Below are 17,909 nucleotides of genomic sequence, written 5' to 3'. Positions count from 1 at the left end.
CTCTGTTAAGCCTTTTTGCTCTTTTCCTATTTTGAAGCGAATTACCGCAGCAGCTAGACTATGTAGCTCTAACTCATGGCCCAGCGGAGTTTCCATCGCTACCACATAGTTGTTGCCATGACAATGACTAGGCGAGAAATGAGAGCAATGACCTTGAGTTGACTGTCCAACTAACAGTTCTATGCTTTATGTGTGGATGCTTATCCGTTAAATGGTCGTGAATACCTGGCCTTAGACTATTTACATTCTTGCCAGAATTCTTCCTGTTCACCAATGAAAATGTGGGGAGGGCTGGGTGGTTTCCACTTCAACAGTAGGTATATATCCAAATAACGAACAAAAAAAATTATTTTTTTCATTATTTGGGACGAATCTTACCTGCTGATAACCATACAGAATGAAAATGGTGAGCTAGTTCAGTAAGAAAAACATAAACTCAGCCAAGTGAACTGGCAGCTTTTTAAAAAGGAAAAAGCTTCTAAACACTCTTATCCGTTATGTGATAATTTGTTTCTGGTAAGTACTGCTACCAGATTGTGACTCCATCCACAGCAGGGTGTAAGGTCTTTACAGTGAGGATCCATACAGGAGAAAAAAGGAATACAGTTGAACCCTCCCCATTTGCAGTTCAGTATTCCCAGATTTTTCTGTGAAACTTAAGTCCAAAACTATTTGTGAAAAATTGGCCTACTAGCAGATTTTTTCATAAGAGCATATCTAAAATATTCTCTAATTTCAATTTTATTTTTGGGACTAAATACATTTTTCATGATACATACCAACAAAAGATCAATTAAATGACAGGAGAAACATGTTATCTATTAGAGCTGCCTAACTAGCAGCAAAAGAATGATGACTGAGATCAGCCCCACATCATGGACCAAACCTTTTGATGACTGAGGAGACCTGCCAGTCCTGTGAACGCAAGGATTAAAAGGTATTTGGTATTATCGTAGTTGTAAAATGAGGAGAAATTCTCCGCCGTCCAAATTTAGAGTAATATCATTTTGGCAACCCCCTGACCTTCAGTCCTGTTCTCTACATATTGAATTTAACTAAAAATAAAATTGATATAAAAGACATGTTTGTCCATAAAAAAGTTTTAATATATAGATATCCAATTTAAATTAAACTAAAAATGGGAGGAAACACAACACTTCTCTTACTGGAACCCAATATTTTGAAGGACAGTGGACCCCCCCGAATTTGTGCGGATGTGTACCACACCCCACAATGAATAGCTCAAAATTGCGAACGCAGTGGTACCTCGTTTGTCAAATGTTTCTTATGTTGAACTTTCTGTTTTACTAACAAAATTTTCGAGAAAATTTTGCACCGTTTGTCAAACAAATGCTTGTACTTCGAACTGACTGATTATCTAGTTTAAACTTGTATTTGACGGCCTACTGGGTCTTACAAGTTAAACTGTATTAAATTTTTTTCATTTACAATATAGGCAGCCGTCCCCGGGTTATGACGAGGGTTCCGTTCTTGAGACGCATTGTAAGCCGAAAATCGTTGTAAGCCGGGAATATTCTAAAAAATCCTAAGAAAACCTTTACTTTTAATGCTTTGGGTGTATAGAAACTATGTATACTGCATTCTTATTGCATTTTTCATCAAAAAACCTTCAAATATTGATTATTTTGCATTTTTAGTCATTTCTATTGCCAGATGAGCGTTGTAGATGTTGTAACCCTGGAGTATTTCTGATAAATATAATTGAAAAGCACTGTAACCTCGGAACGTCGTAAGCTGGGGACTGCCTGTATAGTTTAATGATAACAATATTCAACAAAATAAATAAAAGTATAAAGCATTTAATGTGAAATTTACTTTCAATATAACATTTAACATAAACGATGTACAAAATCGAATGTAACCACGGTGACGTCACACCCGGCTGACTTGAGACTGAACAAGGGAGCGTTGATATGTTGAGGAGAGAAGAAGAAGAGAGTTAAAATATTACTGTATATATGTAAAAGCAGTGACAATTCACATAAAAAGGGAATTTCTCAATAAATTTAACGTAATGATAAAATATGAAAACAATCAAATGCAATACAGGAAAAATAGAAAAAAAGAAGTCTTAATTGAGCCAGTATTCTGGTGTGCTGAGTGAGACATTAAACCCTTTAACGCCGAAGGGGTATAATAAAAATTGTCTCCCGTATGCCGGCAGGGTCTGGGAGTGAGCACCGAAGCGGAAAATTTATTTTCTCAAAAAATCACAGCATGCTTAGTTTCAAGATTAAGAGTTCATTTCTGGCTCCTTTTTTTGTCATTGCGTGAAGTTTAGTATGCAAACCATCAGAAATGAAAAAAAATTATCCCTATCTATATAAATAATGGGATATATGATAGCGCGATAACAAAATTTCATGTATAATTGTATTCAAATCGCACTGTGAGCAAAAAGGTTAAAGCTAGAGTTAATTTTTTTCCGTTGTATTGTACACTAAAATTGTGATCATTTTGGTATATAAACACATTGTAAAACAATCAAGGCAACGCAGAAGAAAAAATATTCACAAAATGATGCATGAATTCGTAACTCGCATATGTAAAAAAGAAACCGTTTTACAAAAATTCACCATAAATCGAAATATAGTGCTAGAGACTTCCCGTTTGTTGCAAAATGAAGGTAACTGATTGAATATTACTAGACTGTAAGTGTTGTAGCTTACAATTGCAGTTTTTGACCATTTCGGTCGAGTTGAAGTTGACCGAAGGACGAATTTTTTCTATTTGTTATCGGTTATTTATATGAAAATATTTCAAAACTGATAAAAGCTACAACCATAGGTTGTTTTTTGTTGTATTCTACATGAAATTGTACACATTTTTCATATATAAAACTTTATGTAACGGCTAATTTTAAAATGGTGTAAACATTACAACAATCATAAATTCACCATAAATCAAAAATATTGTATTAGAGATTTCCAATTTGTTGAAAAATAAAGGTAAATGATTGAATATTACTAGAATGTAATAGTTTTAGCTTACCATTGCGTTTTTCGACCATTTCGGTCGAGTTGAAGTTGACCGAAGGATGAATTTTTTCTATTTATCGTTATTTATATGAAAATATTTCAAAACTGATAAAAGCTACAACCATGGGTTGTTTTTAGTTGTATTGCTACATGAAATTGCACAACATTTTTCATATATAAACTTTTTTTATGTAACCGAACTATTTAAAATGGTGCAAACATTACGACAATCGGACAAAAAAAAAAAATATCTGATTTTTATGCACATTTTCATACATAAAACTTTATGTAACGGCTAATTTAAAATGGTGCAAACATTACGACAATCGGACGAAAAAATTTCTGATTTTTTTCAGAAGAGTTACCGCGCGGACGTAAGGAAATTTTTTTTTTTTCATAAATTCACCATAAATCAAAATATAGTGCTAGAGACCTCCAATTTGTTGCAAAATAAAGGTAAATGATTGAATATTACAACAATATAAGAGTTTTAGCTTACAATTGCGCTTTTTTACCATTTCAGTCGAGTCAAAGTTGACTGAAGGCTGATATTTTGGCACATCGTTATTTATATGAAAATATTTCAAAACGGATAAAAGCTACAACCATAGGTTGTTTTTTGTTGTATTCTACATGAAATCGCACACATTTCCATATATAAAACTTCATGTAACGGCTAATTTAAAATGGTGCAAACATTACGACAATTGGACAAAAAAATTTCTGATTTTTTGGAAGAGTTACTGCGCGGATGTAAGGAAAAAGTTTTTTTCATAAATTCACCATAAATCGAAATATTGTGCTAGAGACTTCCAATTTGTTGCAAAATGAAGTTAAATGATTGAATATTACTAGAATATAACAGTTTTGGCTTACAATTGCGTTTTTCGACCATTTTGGTAGAGTCAAAGTTGACCGAAGGTTGAAATTTTGGCACTTATCGTTATTTATATGAAAATATTTCAAAACTGATAAAAGCTACAACCATGAGTTGCTTTTAGATGTATTTTACATGAAATTGCGCACATTTTCATATATAATACTCCATGCAATGGCTAATTTAAAATGGTGCAAAATTATGTCAAAGTGACAAAATAATTTCCAAGATGTGTCGCTGATACTTTTTAGTGCGTTAAGAAAGAAATTTGTGCTTGCGCGCCTGCGTAACGATTGTAAACAAAACAATGCCTTGATCTGTGAGCTCCCAGCATTCCCCAAGGCGCGCGATTCAAAAGTTTTTGCCTCGTAGCCTATAATTATTTTTTTCCGCAAATTTTTAAAAAAACTTTTTTATATTGACGTACCATACGTCCAATCGGCACCCAACAGACAATTTATATTGACGTATAATACGTCCAAACGGCATTAAAGGGTTAACAAAATAGTTAACGCAAAGAACAAAGCATTTCACAATAAAATTTAGCACAAAAGGTTAACAAAATCATTCGTCATTGTGGTGATAAACAGCTAACTTGAGGTAGAGGGAGGGAGCGTTTATAATTTTGAGGAATAACGGATGAGTGATTTTAAGTTATTGTGCGTCGTGCTATTGTTGAGGAGAGAAGAGACAGTAACATCTACACTATATGATCTTAATAAAAGCAGTACAAATTCACAAAAAATAAAAATATTTAAACAATTGAACATAATGATAAAATATGAAAACAATCATATGCAATACAGAAAAATATAAAAATAAAACTAGTTTTTAATTGAGCCAGTGTTTGGTGCGCCGAGTGAGATGGTCTAGTTGAACAATATTAACAAAATAGTAAATGAAAGAACAAAGCTTTTCACAATAAAATTTAGCACAAATGATTAATAAAATCATTCATCATTGCAGAGATACACAGCCAACTTGAGGTAGAGGGAGGGAGCTTTTATCTTTTTCAGGAATAATGAATGAATGATTTTAAGTTATCATGCATCGTGGTATTGTTGAGGAGAGAAGAGATAGTAAAATCTTTACTATAATATGTACGTAAAAGCAGTACCAGTCAACACAAAAAAATAAAATGTTTTCGCAATAAATTTAACAAAGATAAAACATGAAAACAAATGCAATAAAAAAAGCTTGCTCGAGTCAGCGTTCGACGTGCGCTGAGTGAGATGATAGAGAGAGAGAGAGAGAGACCGAGATAGAGAGAGAGGATGATTATTCGCCCATTTCTATCACTTACACTTGGTCTACCAAAATCCCTTTTATTTTTGTTACAGTAAAATACCAATCTAGTGACAATTGCTTTTTACGATTTTTTACTATACTGTAAAAGTAACTCAGCTCTGTAATAAAAACTCTGGCTCCGTTTTCAGCTTCAGTGTGCCTTCAATTGTTTGTTGAAATGGCTTCCTTGTGAAAAGTTATTTTATCTCTCTTTCTTTTCTTGCATTCTTGACTTATTAGTTATTTGTTTGCAAAATCCTCATACTTGTTTTAAAAGTCTGCCATTTGCCAACAGTAAGTTTATGTATTGTGGCATAATATCTTTTGTGCACTTTAGATCCAAATGCAAACACGCTGATTACTCTCTCTCTCTCTGACACACAATCAGACACACACACTATCAATTCCTTTGATTATCTTTGTACCCAATTTTTACCAAACAGTTTGTAAATTGCACATAGAAAAAATAATATTTAGAAAATTTTACCTCATGTAATGTACTGTTTCATTACTTTACACTCTTAATTTAACTTTTGAACACATTAATAATAGATAAAATGTGAAAAGAGGGACTTTTTGGGCTGGCTGGAATGAATTACCCTGATTCCCTTTATTTTTTATGGGGATATTTGTTTCATATTTCAAACAGATCGTACTTCGAACGGCCTTCTGGAACGGATTAAGTTCGAAGTAAGATGTACTACTGTCCTTAAAACCCTTGAAAATTCTTAGAACTGCCTATTTTGGTACTTCCAACACAAAAAAAAAACCCCTCTAAAATTGCTTATACCTGAGTATTTATTAGTTTTTATAAAAAAAAGGGGGGGGGGGGGGCACATACAGTGGCTCCCCAGTAATCGTTGGGGATAGGGGACCCTCAACAAACAACCCAGTTGTGCAAAAAATCCAAATTGTTGGTATCCCCCTCTAAAATTGCTGATAACTGGCTATTTACATAGTTCAGACACCAAAGACCCACCTCTAAAAATGCTTATAACTGCATATTTTAATAGTTCAGACCAAATATAATTTTAAACTGTGATCCTAAAAGCCTTTACAGTGCTCCCTCACTTTTATTTGTGGGAATGGGATTGGTTCCAGAACCTACCGTGGAACTGCAAAAATCCACTCTACAATGCTTATAACTAGCTTATAACTGCCAAATACCCAGTAACCCCTTAAACACAAATGCTTATAACATGTTATTGTTATAATACAATTAAGTTTGTTCATACTTACCTGGCAGATATATATATAGCTGTATTTTCTGAAGTCCGACAGAATTTAAAAATTCGCGGCACACGCAGTGGGCGCCAGGTGGTAGTACCCATTCCCGACCGCTGGAGGCGGATATCAGGAAACTATTCCCATTTTCTATTCATATTTTGTTATCAGTGCCACTGTCTCCTGAGGGAGGTGGGTGGGCACTTTAATTATATATCTGCCAGGTAAGTATGAACAAACTTAATTGTATTATAACAATAAACATTTTGTTCATGAAACTTACCTGACAGATATATCTATAGCTGAATCCCACCTTCGGATGGTGGGAAGAGACAGAATAGGATTTTTGGGAAACTAAATTAAGTAGATGATATACATCTTGGTTCCTGACCTGTTAGCATAGCCGACTTCGTGATTACTGTCACCAAAGTCTGCTTCTGCGTTACTAGAGTTGCCAGCGAGGTAGAGACCTGTAATGCTGGTGCGCTCTAGATGATCTAGTCACGGGGGCGTGACCACAAATGTGACTAGACCATATGACCATACTTTGAGGGCACCGAAGCTAAAACCACCTGACCTAACCTATCAAAGTTAGTTCCATAACTTCTAGGCTAAAGAAAAGGAACGCGCCTCAAGCGACCAACCCTTCAAAGTTAAAAGCACACCTATCCCTTTTCTATAGGATAGGATTCGTGTTGCTTCTTGCACCCAATAATATATCACGGATATGATGGTCCTAGCGACTTACGGATCTGAAATGTCGTCTTCACATCCCGTCGGGAGTGTGAAGCGAACACAGAGTTGCTTCGCTAAAGCGTTGGCACGAGATGTTACTGAGTGTCATGCTCTGTTGAAATGCTTCCGAGGCCGCGCCCCTCACCTCTTGAGCATTCATATTAAGAAAAAATCTCAAATCTTTCATGCAAACATAATGAATGAGGACCTCTTAAAAGAAACTCCTTGGCTATAATGCCAGGGTGTTCTTGGACATGAACCAGTCTGGTCTTTTACGGAACACCGCAGATTGTCGTCGGGAGGTGTGAAGCGAACCCAGAGTTGCTTCGCAAAAGCGTGGCACTCAGGATGTTACTGAGTGTCATGCTCTGTTGAAATGCTTCCGAGGCCGCGCCCTCACCTCTTGAGCATTGATATTAAGAAAAAATCTCAAATCTTTATGCAAACATAATGAATGAGACCTCTAAAAGAACTCCTTGGCTATCATGCCAGGGTGTTTCTTGGACATGAACTAGTCTGGTCTTTTTACGGAACACCGCAGATTGTCTGTTGACCTTGACTTTCTATAGTTTTATCAAGATAAAACTTGAGAGACCCTACAGGGCACAGGGACTCTCTAATGCCCTTTGCCCAATAATTTGTGCCATACCCTTGGTCTCCAAGCCATTAGGGTCAATGGTCAGACAGGTTTTCGTTCTTATCAAGAAACGGAAGGCTTATCGGACAGACCGCATTATGTCCTTTAAAGCCAAAACCTCTGATGATGGCTAAACCTCACTAACCCTTCCTTGCCGTGGCTAGAGCGGTTTAGAATATTAGCCTTTCTGGTCACGTGTATTAAGTTCGCAGAAAGGATAGGTTCGAAATGCTTTTGGCATCAGAAACTCCAGACTACGTCTAAGTTCCATGCCGGAACCTTTGATCCAGAGAATACAAGATCTCCACAGACCTCAAAGATCGTGAAGCTTTGTTCGTTTGACAGAACCGAATCTCTGAGCCTAGAGGCCGTCAACAACATATTTGCATATTCTACAGCGTTAGGACTTCTATCTTAATCTCATACTTCATACGGAAAGATAGAACCATAACGAAATTCACAGAGGTCGAGGTGGAGGAACAGTCATTTCCCTTCACTATCTCCAGAAACGGCCCCCTCCGATTGAAAACTGAAAATAGGCAGCACTGCTTTGCCTTGGCCAAGAGACTGCCATTAATCTTGAAGATCTTATCGCTTCTCGATAGTCTGAACGCTTTCAGACTCAGAGAGGAGAGATATTAGATACTTCACTAAGTGACGATGTTTGATTACACCGATTCTCTCGGAAGGGTCTTTGGACAATTTCTCTGAATTACCTGACCTCTGTGAATCCAACCTCTTAGAGGCCAACATGTGGCGACTAAAGCTAATCCTCTAGGATCATGAATAAGGGAACAACTTAAGAGGAAGCTCCTTCGTCTTCAATATTACGAAAAACTTAACGAAAGGACTCCCTCAGTCTCTCCATACTTTCGACATACTTTCTAAGTGAGGATTACTCAGACGTCAGTAGTTGTTGCCTTCGATCGAGAAGACCCCCACGGACGTGCACTAGATTAACGAACCTATTGAGGATCGTTACGTTCCGTGCCCAAGCCCTAACCAATTCTCTCTTCTCGAGCTATGAGAGAGCTGAGAAATTATCCGAGATGATTTGGGCCACTCGATCCAACCTCACCTTCGAGGAACTGGAAAGCCGACTAATTTGACTTCCAATTCTTCAGACAATGTGCCAGAACATCTGTTCTCTGTTCGGATGTCTGGCACCCTCTCGCTATCACCTGAGGTGATCCTCAAGCCGTTGAGAGAAAATTAGAATTACCAGATCTTTTATGTTATTCCAATTTCTTCGTGAGGAAAATTTGTAGAGGTCTGAATTGCTGTTTATTCAGGGAAAACAAGCTTCTCCAGCGAGGAAATGGTCCCCAGCAAAACTCATCCATTCCCTCACCTCAGCCTGCTTCCTTCCCTAATAAGGGTGCGCTTTGCATAAGCAGGAGAGCATTATTATAGTGCTATGCCGCGGTAGATTCGTAGAGAATGTTACCGTTGCGGTAAACCCGCACTAACAAGTATAAGAGATATCTTGTGAAATTTTTCTAAGTAAACGGCAGGTATGATCATTCAAGATTACTAGAAATTTCCTCAAACCCGAGGCTAAAATCCATGATTGTAGGGCAAAGAGACGGTTTATTAAGCCATTCCCGCAAGGGAGAGAGACATAACCAACAGCGCATGAAACCGAGCTAGCCGGTACTGCGTAGATCACAGTAACAGCAGCCTTGATCATCGTCTCGCACTATATGCCTGAGTTTGCCAGCTACCTCCTTTTACGAAGGGATAGGTATGAAATTATCGAGCCAAAGGAAACTCTCAAGCAGGCATATTTAACGAAACAAAATTCGCTAAATCAGAAGCTGAGTTGATGTTGCAGTTCAATTAGAATACTTCTCGTTTAAGTCGCAATCCGTAGAATAAACTAGGATATGCGCCTACCCCATCTGCGGACAATTCAACTGCTTAGTAGAATCATGTCGCGAGGTGAATATACGTAGTATATTTATAGTATTCTGAACAACGATCTCCATCCTAAATTCTTTCCTTAAAGAAAACAAAATAAGGATTGGAGATCGACCACCTTCGATCTCTATCAAAAAGAGTGAAGGAGAAGTCTTCCTCGAAGGAAAGCTTCAATGGAGAACAGAATACTATCTGCCTGAGTTGCCAGCTACTCCCTTTACGAAGGAATAGGTATGATATTATCGAGCAAAAGGAAAACTCTCAAGCAGACCTATTTAAAACGAAACAGAATTCGCTAAATACAGAAGCTGAGTTGGTGTTGTCGTAACAATACCTGAAGAGTTGTTCTTACTCCGAAAACTCTTGGAAGGTTGAAGGGAGTGTCAAATAAATAAATCATTAGAACAACAGTTCTTTCGGCTTCTATCCGAGAGGTAAATACGATATGCGTATATGACTCGACCCATGCGTTAGCAAAATGACGCAAAGATAAACTACGTAAGTATTGTAGTAATTTGAACATCGAATTCTCTACTAACATCTTTCTGGACGAGGAAGAGAGAAAGAAAGGAAAACGACTGTCCACGTTTTTTCGGTTCTGAAAATGAATGGGAGAGCTCTTCCGAAATTTGTTACTTATTCCGCTTAAGCGATAAAATGTTATGAAGATCTTTGTCAATGAGAACTAACCCATTTACATGACAGAAAGTAATCCAGGAATCTTCGAGCATATAGTTTTTCCCGAATTCCCGCAGAAATCGAGGAAGGGGCAGGATTCCTGATTAGAGACTGGGCTTACGACAGGAAGGACCTTAATGTTCCCCTTCGGCAGCGCAATCCCGAAAGCAGACGAGGCGTTTTATGACACCGAAATCTGCTTACAGTTTTCTGGAATTCATCAAGTGGATGGATTCTATTGAACGCTCCCTTCGTAGAAAGCGAAGTAAGAAACATCTTGACGAGACCAAACTCCTTCCTCTACTTCGACGACGCCTCTTGAAGAGCGTTCTTGCAGGAATCCTGCCGAACGTCTTGATGCGTAGGACGCCTATCGTTCTGAAGAACGTCCTGGCAAGTGCTCTACCGAGCGTCATGACGTGTAGGATGCCGAGCGTCTTCAAAATGCGTCCTCGCTAGCGTCCCTGGCGAGCGTCCTCGCTAGCGTCCTGCCGAGCTTCCACCGAAGCGTCCTGGCGAATGTCCACAAAAGCGTCCTGCTGAGCGTCCTCAAAAGCGTGCTGGAAAGCGTCCTGCTGAGCGTCCTCAAAAGCTTCCTGCCGTAGCGGTACCTCAAAATAGCGTCCTGGAAACGCTTACAGCTACGAGAGTGTCTGAGCAGAGTAACACCAAGTCTTCTGAACGCGTTTCAGAGAGGAAACTCGTTGAGCGCCTTGATGCATGCAAGGCCCGCCAAGAGGCGTCCTGGCGAGCGACCTTGCCAACATCTCAATGTTATGACGAACCGCGTTTTGCGTATGACATGAAGATTTTTAAGGGACGTCCTCATGCGAGTCTCCATGGAGAGCCGCACGCTGCTCCTGAAGAGTGTGAACACTAAAGGAAAGACGTATGGCTTTCGTCTTCCGCAAGGTGCTTGCCGAGCGTCCTGGAGAATGTCTCTACTTATAGGACGTCGAGCACCTCCAAAAGCTTCCTCACGTCTAAATTGCCCTTCTTATGCCGACCCAGAGACATAAGTTGTTTGACTGTGCAAAGCAGCTTGCCGGCCGTCAAACTTATCAGCTTGCTTTATCGAAGTAAAGCGAACGTTACATAACGTATACGGAGCGCAATGAGGAGAGGAGACGAATACTGAGTTGCTCCTCCAAAAGGTGGAATCAAGAATGTCCTTGATTACAAAATTCTTTGGAATGCTAGCGAGGTTGAAACAGCTCTAACTTCATGAGCGTTCACTCGCAGGAGGCTCAAATCACTCTTCTGGCAAGATGAATGAACCTCCTTAATAATGTATAAGTGATATATACATGAGCGTTCACTCGCAGGAGGCTCAAATCACTCTTCTGGCAAGATGAATGAGCCTCCTTAATAATGTATACATGATGTATACATGAGCGGTCACTCGCAGGAGGCTCAAATCACTCTTCTGGCAAGATGAATGAGCCTCCTTAATAATGTATAAAATGATAGTATACATGAGCGTTCTCGCAGGAGGCTCAAATCACTCTTCTGGCAAGATGAATGAGCCTCCTTAAATGTCCCTTAGGAAAAGAGCCAGTCATTCTTCTAAAAGGGAAAATGTGGTCTCTTTACTCTCTCATCCTCTCGTGACGAGAGAGAGGACGTGAAGCGTCCTCTTCTCTAAAGCTTCTTTAGGGGGCGCGAGTCCTTCCGAGAACTCCAACCCCTGTGTGGGGAGGACGCCTCGGGAGGACGAGAAAGCAATCTTTCAAGATTGCGCACGTGCACGATCTTTAGCAGCTGGGAAGAGTCAACAGGTTCTGCCGAAGGGACGCCAGATCGGTGGGAGCCCCCGTAAACCCTCTTGCGGCTTTCGACATGCCCTCTCCCTGAGTCCTGGGAGTCCGACAGAGGTCCAGGCCTAGAGGCATTATGGGGCCGATCTGACGCCCCCTCCACAACACAAGGGGCACTACACTTCACAACACTGGTTGGAGAGCGAGCACTTTAGTCTAAGATTACTTGATGTAATCCTTTAGCAGACACTTATTCTAGGCTCGTAAGCCATACCACAGGGTTAGCAAAATAAAATCTACAGGAGGTTAGAAGGTTCATTATTTCTAACTTCTGTTTACTGTGGAGGAAAACTCCTGATTCTAACACGCTCTAAAATGCGTAATTGAATCCTCTGTCTTCCGTAATCAGTCACACATTACACTAATTACCTTATGCAAAGAAAACATGTAAACTCATATATACTAAGCGAGTGGTCTACCGAAAGTTACGGTAGCCTCACTTACCATGCAGACAACAAAGTCTGAAACTAGGCTAACTAGCTTCAGACATCAATGCAATGAAAAAATTTACGATAGCGCTATGCCTAGCCACAAATCCAAGTTAATAATCGAAAGAATAATTAGGATACTTAAGTGGCTAATGAAGTTTCAAAAATCCTAGGCGGAGGTCTGTAAACAGTTTGTTTACCGACCGGCGACAGAAAAAAATATGAATAGAAAATGGGAATAGTTCCTGATATCCGCCTCCCAGCGGCGGGAATGGGAATGGGTACTACCACCTGGCCGCCCACTGCGTGTGCCCGCGAATTTTTAAATTCTGTCGGACTTCAGAAATACAGCTATATATATCTGTCAGGTAAGTTTCATGAACAAAATATTCTATTTTTAACATTTCATTGGTTTTACTTTTGGATATTTAATCACAAAAATATATCTGAAGGTATCACACTACAACAATTTAATATACTGTAATTTCAAACAAAATACACCCCAAACCATCATCCCAAACTTCTTGGGTCATCTTAGATTAGTACTCTTTTACAACTGTTACTCTTTCAAGTTTATACACCCCTTAAAATGCTTATGACAATGATTAACTCATTTTTAAACATTAATATAAACAGCAAGATATCTAAGAAAAAAAGGTAATACAAATTAAATAAATCTTTAATACAAATTAATAAATCTGTCTTACAGAAAATTTGACAACTAATCAAGTTAGCCCCAATATCATGTCTCTCATTTAGTTAGTAATCAAGTCCACAGGAGGATGGACGAAAGCTTTAAGCTTTGTATACGTATATCTCCATAAATATATTTTATCTGGATAAACAATGATATTATTGTGGATCCTTCTATTAATTTCTTAGAAGCATGATAAGGTGGTTTTATAGTGCTATGTGTTATTTATATATACAGGCAGCCCGCGGTTAACAGCGCAATAGCTCAACGGCGAATTGGTTTTACGGCTGTCGTCAAAAATATTCATTAAAAAAATAAGGCATTTTAAGGTATTTTTACAGCACAATTTTAAGTTGACAGAGCCGCTAGCACCGTTGTCTAACGAGTTCATACATTTGCAGAAATTCCGTTCAGACCATAAAGGTTATGCAAATTATATAAACAAATTTTATGGAGAGTTATTACATAGTTATTAGGGTAAAATATATACCTCTGACGCTGTTCTATGCTGAAAATTTCAAGTTACATAAGTGCAAATTTAGCTATGGATGCGTCGATTTATAAATGTTCATGCTTTTATGTTTAAAATGTGTATGAAAATGTATAATGTGTAAGGTATTTTAATTTCTGCACAGAAAATATATATGAAGGCAGCTTTGAAACTGTCCTTCAAGTTATCCATTACGAAATTTTTTCATGTTCTTTCTTGTGAGCCGCCGCCTGCCGCTCTTCCAAAAATATAGATTTAAAAAAAGTGCAAATTAGCAATCGATGTGTTATTTTATAAATGTTCATGCTTTTATGTTTAAAATCTGTATGAAAATTTGTATTACGAATAGGGTATTTTATTTCTGTGCAGAAATATGATAAAAGGCAGCTTTTGAAACTGTCCTTCAAGTTATCGACTACGATGTTTTTTCATGTTCGTTCTTGTATGCTGCCGTCTGCCGCTCTTCCGAAAATATCAAGTTAAAAAGTGCAAATTTAGTGAACGATGTGTCGATTTTTTAAATGTTTATGCTTTTATGTTTAAAATGTGTATGAAAACAAATGTATTACGTAAAGGTATTTTCATTTTTGTACAGAAATACGATACAAATTAAGGCAGCCTTTGTAACTATGCTCCACGTTGTCAGGGATGTTTCTTCATGTTTGTTCTTGTCCGCCACTGTTCCAAAAAACGCATGGTGTTATTTTATTATTATGCATCTTTTCCATAAATCCTTTAAAAAGAAAATACATTATTTCACTGTATCCAACAATATTGTATGTATTCGCATATTATTGTATTATAAAATACTACAGCAACTTTATGCCAGTATTCTGCGGAGTGGCCAATGTTGTGGTTTGAAATCAGCTGATGGCAAATATGAGTTTGTTTCAAAAATAACGCAATTCTGAGCGAATTCTCTTGCTTCTAGTTAGCATAAACGAATCATCTCGATACTTGACTTATATGATACAGGTATAATTCCTTATTCGTGTTTTTTAGGTGGAAAATACTTTTAATGAATATGTCTCGTTGCGAATGTGAAGCTACTTTTTTTTTTTTTTGTTAACAGATTACGTTGGCGGCATGTTTATTGCGTAAAAAATTATGTGATTCTGTTCGCAATTCTCCTTTATATCATCGTAATAAGAACTTTACATTATTTATCTTATATCGGCGTGAAACCAACAGTAAAATGTTGCTTTCAAGCACAGTAGTTTTGATTAAAATGATTTTATCTCTATTTTATCAACGGTTGTGTTTGATGGCATAAGTTTACTGCAGTTTTATCCTTGTTGCCAGTGTACGATAATAGTCATTAGCAGCTTGAACAGTTTTTCTCATGTTTCAGTTACAACTAGGTTTAAATTTAACAGTATATTTTTCACGATTGATCTTTGATCTATAGCGAATAAAGTTATTACATTAAGATATCTGAGTTCTATTCTATAGATAACGCCATTTATAACAACTACTGTATAGTGTACTGTAGTTAAGATGATTGAAATACAAGCCAAACGGATGTTATCCAGTTCGGTTGTACTTAGAAAAAAAAAAATAGTAGATTTCTTCACACATCAGAGTTTGGTAAAGTTGAAGAGATCACTTGTGGTTCTAGCCAACATACTACTACTTGGTATAATTATTCTACACCACTACCATGCTCTAGGAACTATTTTCAGAAATGTCACATCCGTAACTTACGTAAAGTGTTGTTTCAACATAACTTTCACAGCAATGGATAGCAATTCTAAGCAGCCATGAATGTCTGCAAATGCTCTAATACCAAGACAATTTGTTGGATGCAACTGTGACTGAAGGAAATCACAACAAGCATCTCTGACATCTGTTAACTGGAGCAATTTGCAGCAGGTAGAAGAACCTATATAAAGAATAAAATGATTAGCAGCTGTTTCTACAAATGACAAAAATAATTCTTTACCACTTACCTCATTAAAATATCACAAATATTCTCAAAATACAAAACTTCAACCTACTACATAATTCTTTTAAATTACATTACCTGCACATTTTCCTCTGTAACTAGAACTTCTGCAGTGTAAACAATAATCAATAAGGAGCTGTAATGCATTTACCATCAATATCTTGTAACACTATTCTATCTTGGCGACTTTCTTCAAAACCTGTTAAAAAGATGTGTAAAATTTAGTTGATATTGAAATAATAATAATAATAATACTTTATTAAAAATAATGGCAAATTCACATTATTGATTTTATACAAAATTCTTACAATTCTCCTTATGATTTGTCTTTCTGGCACACTGGTATTACTATGTAGCTGTTTGACATTCATTATGCTGTAGGTCGTCAACCGAATTACGGGCTGGTGTTATCAGAGGCGACAGGATACAGGGATAGGCTGTCGCCTTTGATAACACCAGCCTGAAAATTCCATTGATGACCTACAGCACGATGAATGTTGGACAGCTGCTTAATAATACCAGCGTGCCAGAAAGACAAATCATAAGGAGAATTGAAAGAATTTTGTATAAAATCAATTTTGTGAATTCTGCCATATTTTTAATAAAACATGTTGGAAAGGTCTGTTTCCAGCATACACAATAATAATAATAATAATAATAATAATAATAATAATAATAATAATAATAATAATAATAATAATAATAATAATAATAATAATAATATATATTTTACATATAAAATATTATTTACTATTACAATGTAATTACATTTTTCAAGCACATCATACCTTCATTAAAATTTCACAATCATTATCTTGTAGATCCTACTTAATTATAACATGAACAAGCTCATCTTTGTATGATTATCTTATTCAAGAACAGTGTGATTCAAGATTTTAAAATGTATTTTAAATAAATGAGAATGGTCTGCATTCTTGGAAGCATGTCATCTAAAATTAGGTTTATCTCTGAAAAATAAACTATTGCTTTCTACAAACTTCAAAATATCTTAGGCTTTTCAATAATTTCATCTCCAAGTATCCAACTAAAACAATAAAACTGTACCAATATCCTTCTGACACAAAAAATCATAAAATTTTGACACTCAATTATTAAGTGCCTTCCTCTACAACCAACAGTATTAAAATATTTGAGAATAATTCCATTATCATAAACAGCGTAGTGAACTTAAAGCAAAACACAGAGCAGCCTCGGATCAATGGACCTCAAATTTACAATATTTCCCCAATTAACATAGTATTAAAAATGTCATTCAACAATTATACATCAATTTTGGTAACCAACATACAAATCCAATAGTGCAAGACCATACCAGACAATCTAATTTCCATCCCTCTAACCTTACTTATATCTGTTGACTCTTTGTATACCACAACCAATGATGGTCCATATAACCATCATCCTAATGTGATAAATTTTTTGTTTGTTTATATGTTTTGCTTCTCATTAGTGTTTTCCACTAATTGTTTTTTTTTTCAGAATTACTGTATGGTAATACAATGAGCTGGAAGTTTCTCAATTTGTATGTCACCTCACTTTGAATGAGAAGTACTGCAGAAACTTGACAATGACAAATTTTCTAAGACAATTTGTAAGGTGGCGTCATCACCTCCTGCACTCGTGTTTGACACCATGTGAAAGAGTAAGAGGCTTCTATAGGAGCAAAAAATGCTACATGCTTCCAAACAAGTGGATGAAAAACACCATCTGACTCAAGTAGGACTGTGTAAGAGTACCTTCCCTTCTGTCACTCCTCAGCGTGTAAGTCTGGGGTAGTTGTGATATGTTTAGGATACACTTTCGTTAACAAAGTGTTATGCTTTCTCTAAATGGACAGCCTTTGCTTCATAATTTGAGGTGTAATGATTACTGATTAGGCTTACTATCCAGTGAGTCTATAAGTTCAATTATGTGGGTGTTTGTCCATTTTCCCCAAGGGGACCCATAAGTAATTAGAAAATTACAACTCTCATTTGTTGGTCATTGCTGCTGTGTCAACAATTTCAACTTTTGTTATTTTTTACTTATAATCACATTTCTTGTGATCTTATTATGTGATCTTGTCCATTTGTGCCCACGTAACGCCAAATGCGTCAGACAATTGTGCAGAAATGAAGATGATCTTACAAGATAGTTGCATGGTGGCCTGTTGCTAGG

At 37.0% G+C, this 17,909-nt stretch overlaps 1 protein-coding gene across 1 annotated transcript in view; it reads right to left on the bottom strand.

Annotated features, from left to right (window-relative positions):
• LOC135224576 (ring canal kelch homolog) overlaps window positions 1–17,909 on the bottom strand; it is a gene marked incomplete in the record, with an annotated part of 536,926 nt that overhangs the window by 418,270 nt on the left and 100,747 nt on the right. The window contains 1 exon segment of the mRNA XM_064263711.1: window positions 15,853–15,930. Coding sequence (XP_064119781.1) covers window positions 15,853–15,885 — 33 coding nt within the window.

The sequence above is a fragment of the Macrobrachium nipponense genome, chromosome 12 (genome assembly GCF_015104395.2).
Source record: "Macrobrachium nipponense isolate FS-2020 chromosome 12, ASM1510439v2, whole genome shotgun sequence".
NCBI classification, from domain to species: Eukaryota; Metazoa; Arthropoda; class Malacostraca; order Decapoda; family Palaemonidae; genus Macrobrachium; species Macrobrachium nipponense.
The sequence above is the reverse complement of the archived record's forward strand: the minus strand, read 5'-3'. Positions and strand labels throughout refer to the sequence as shown.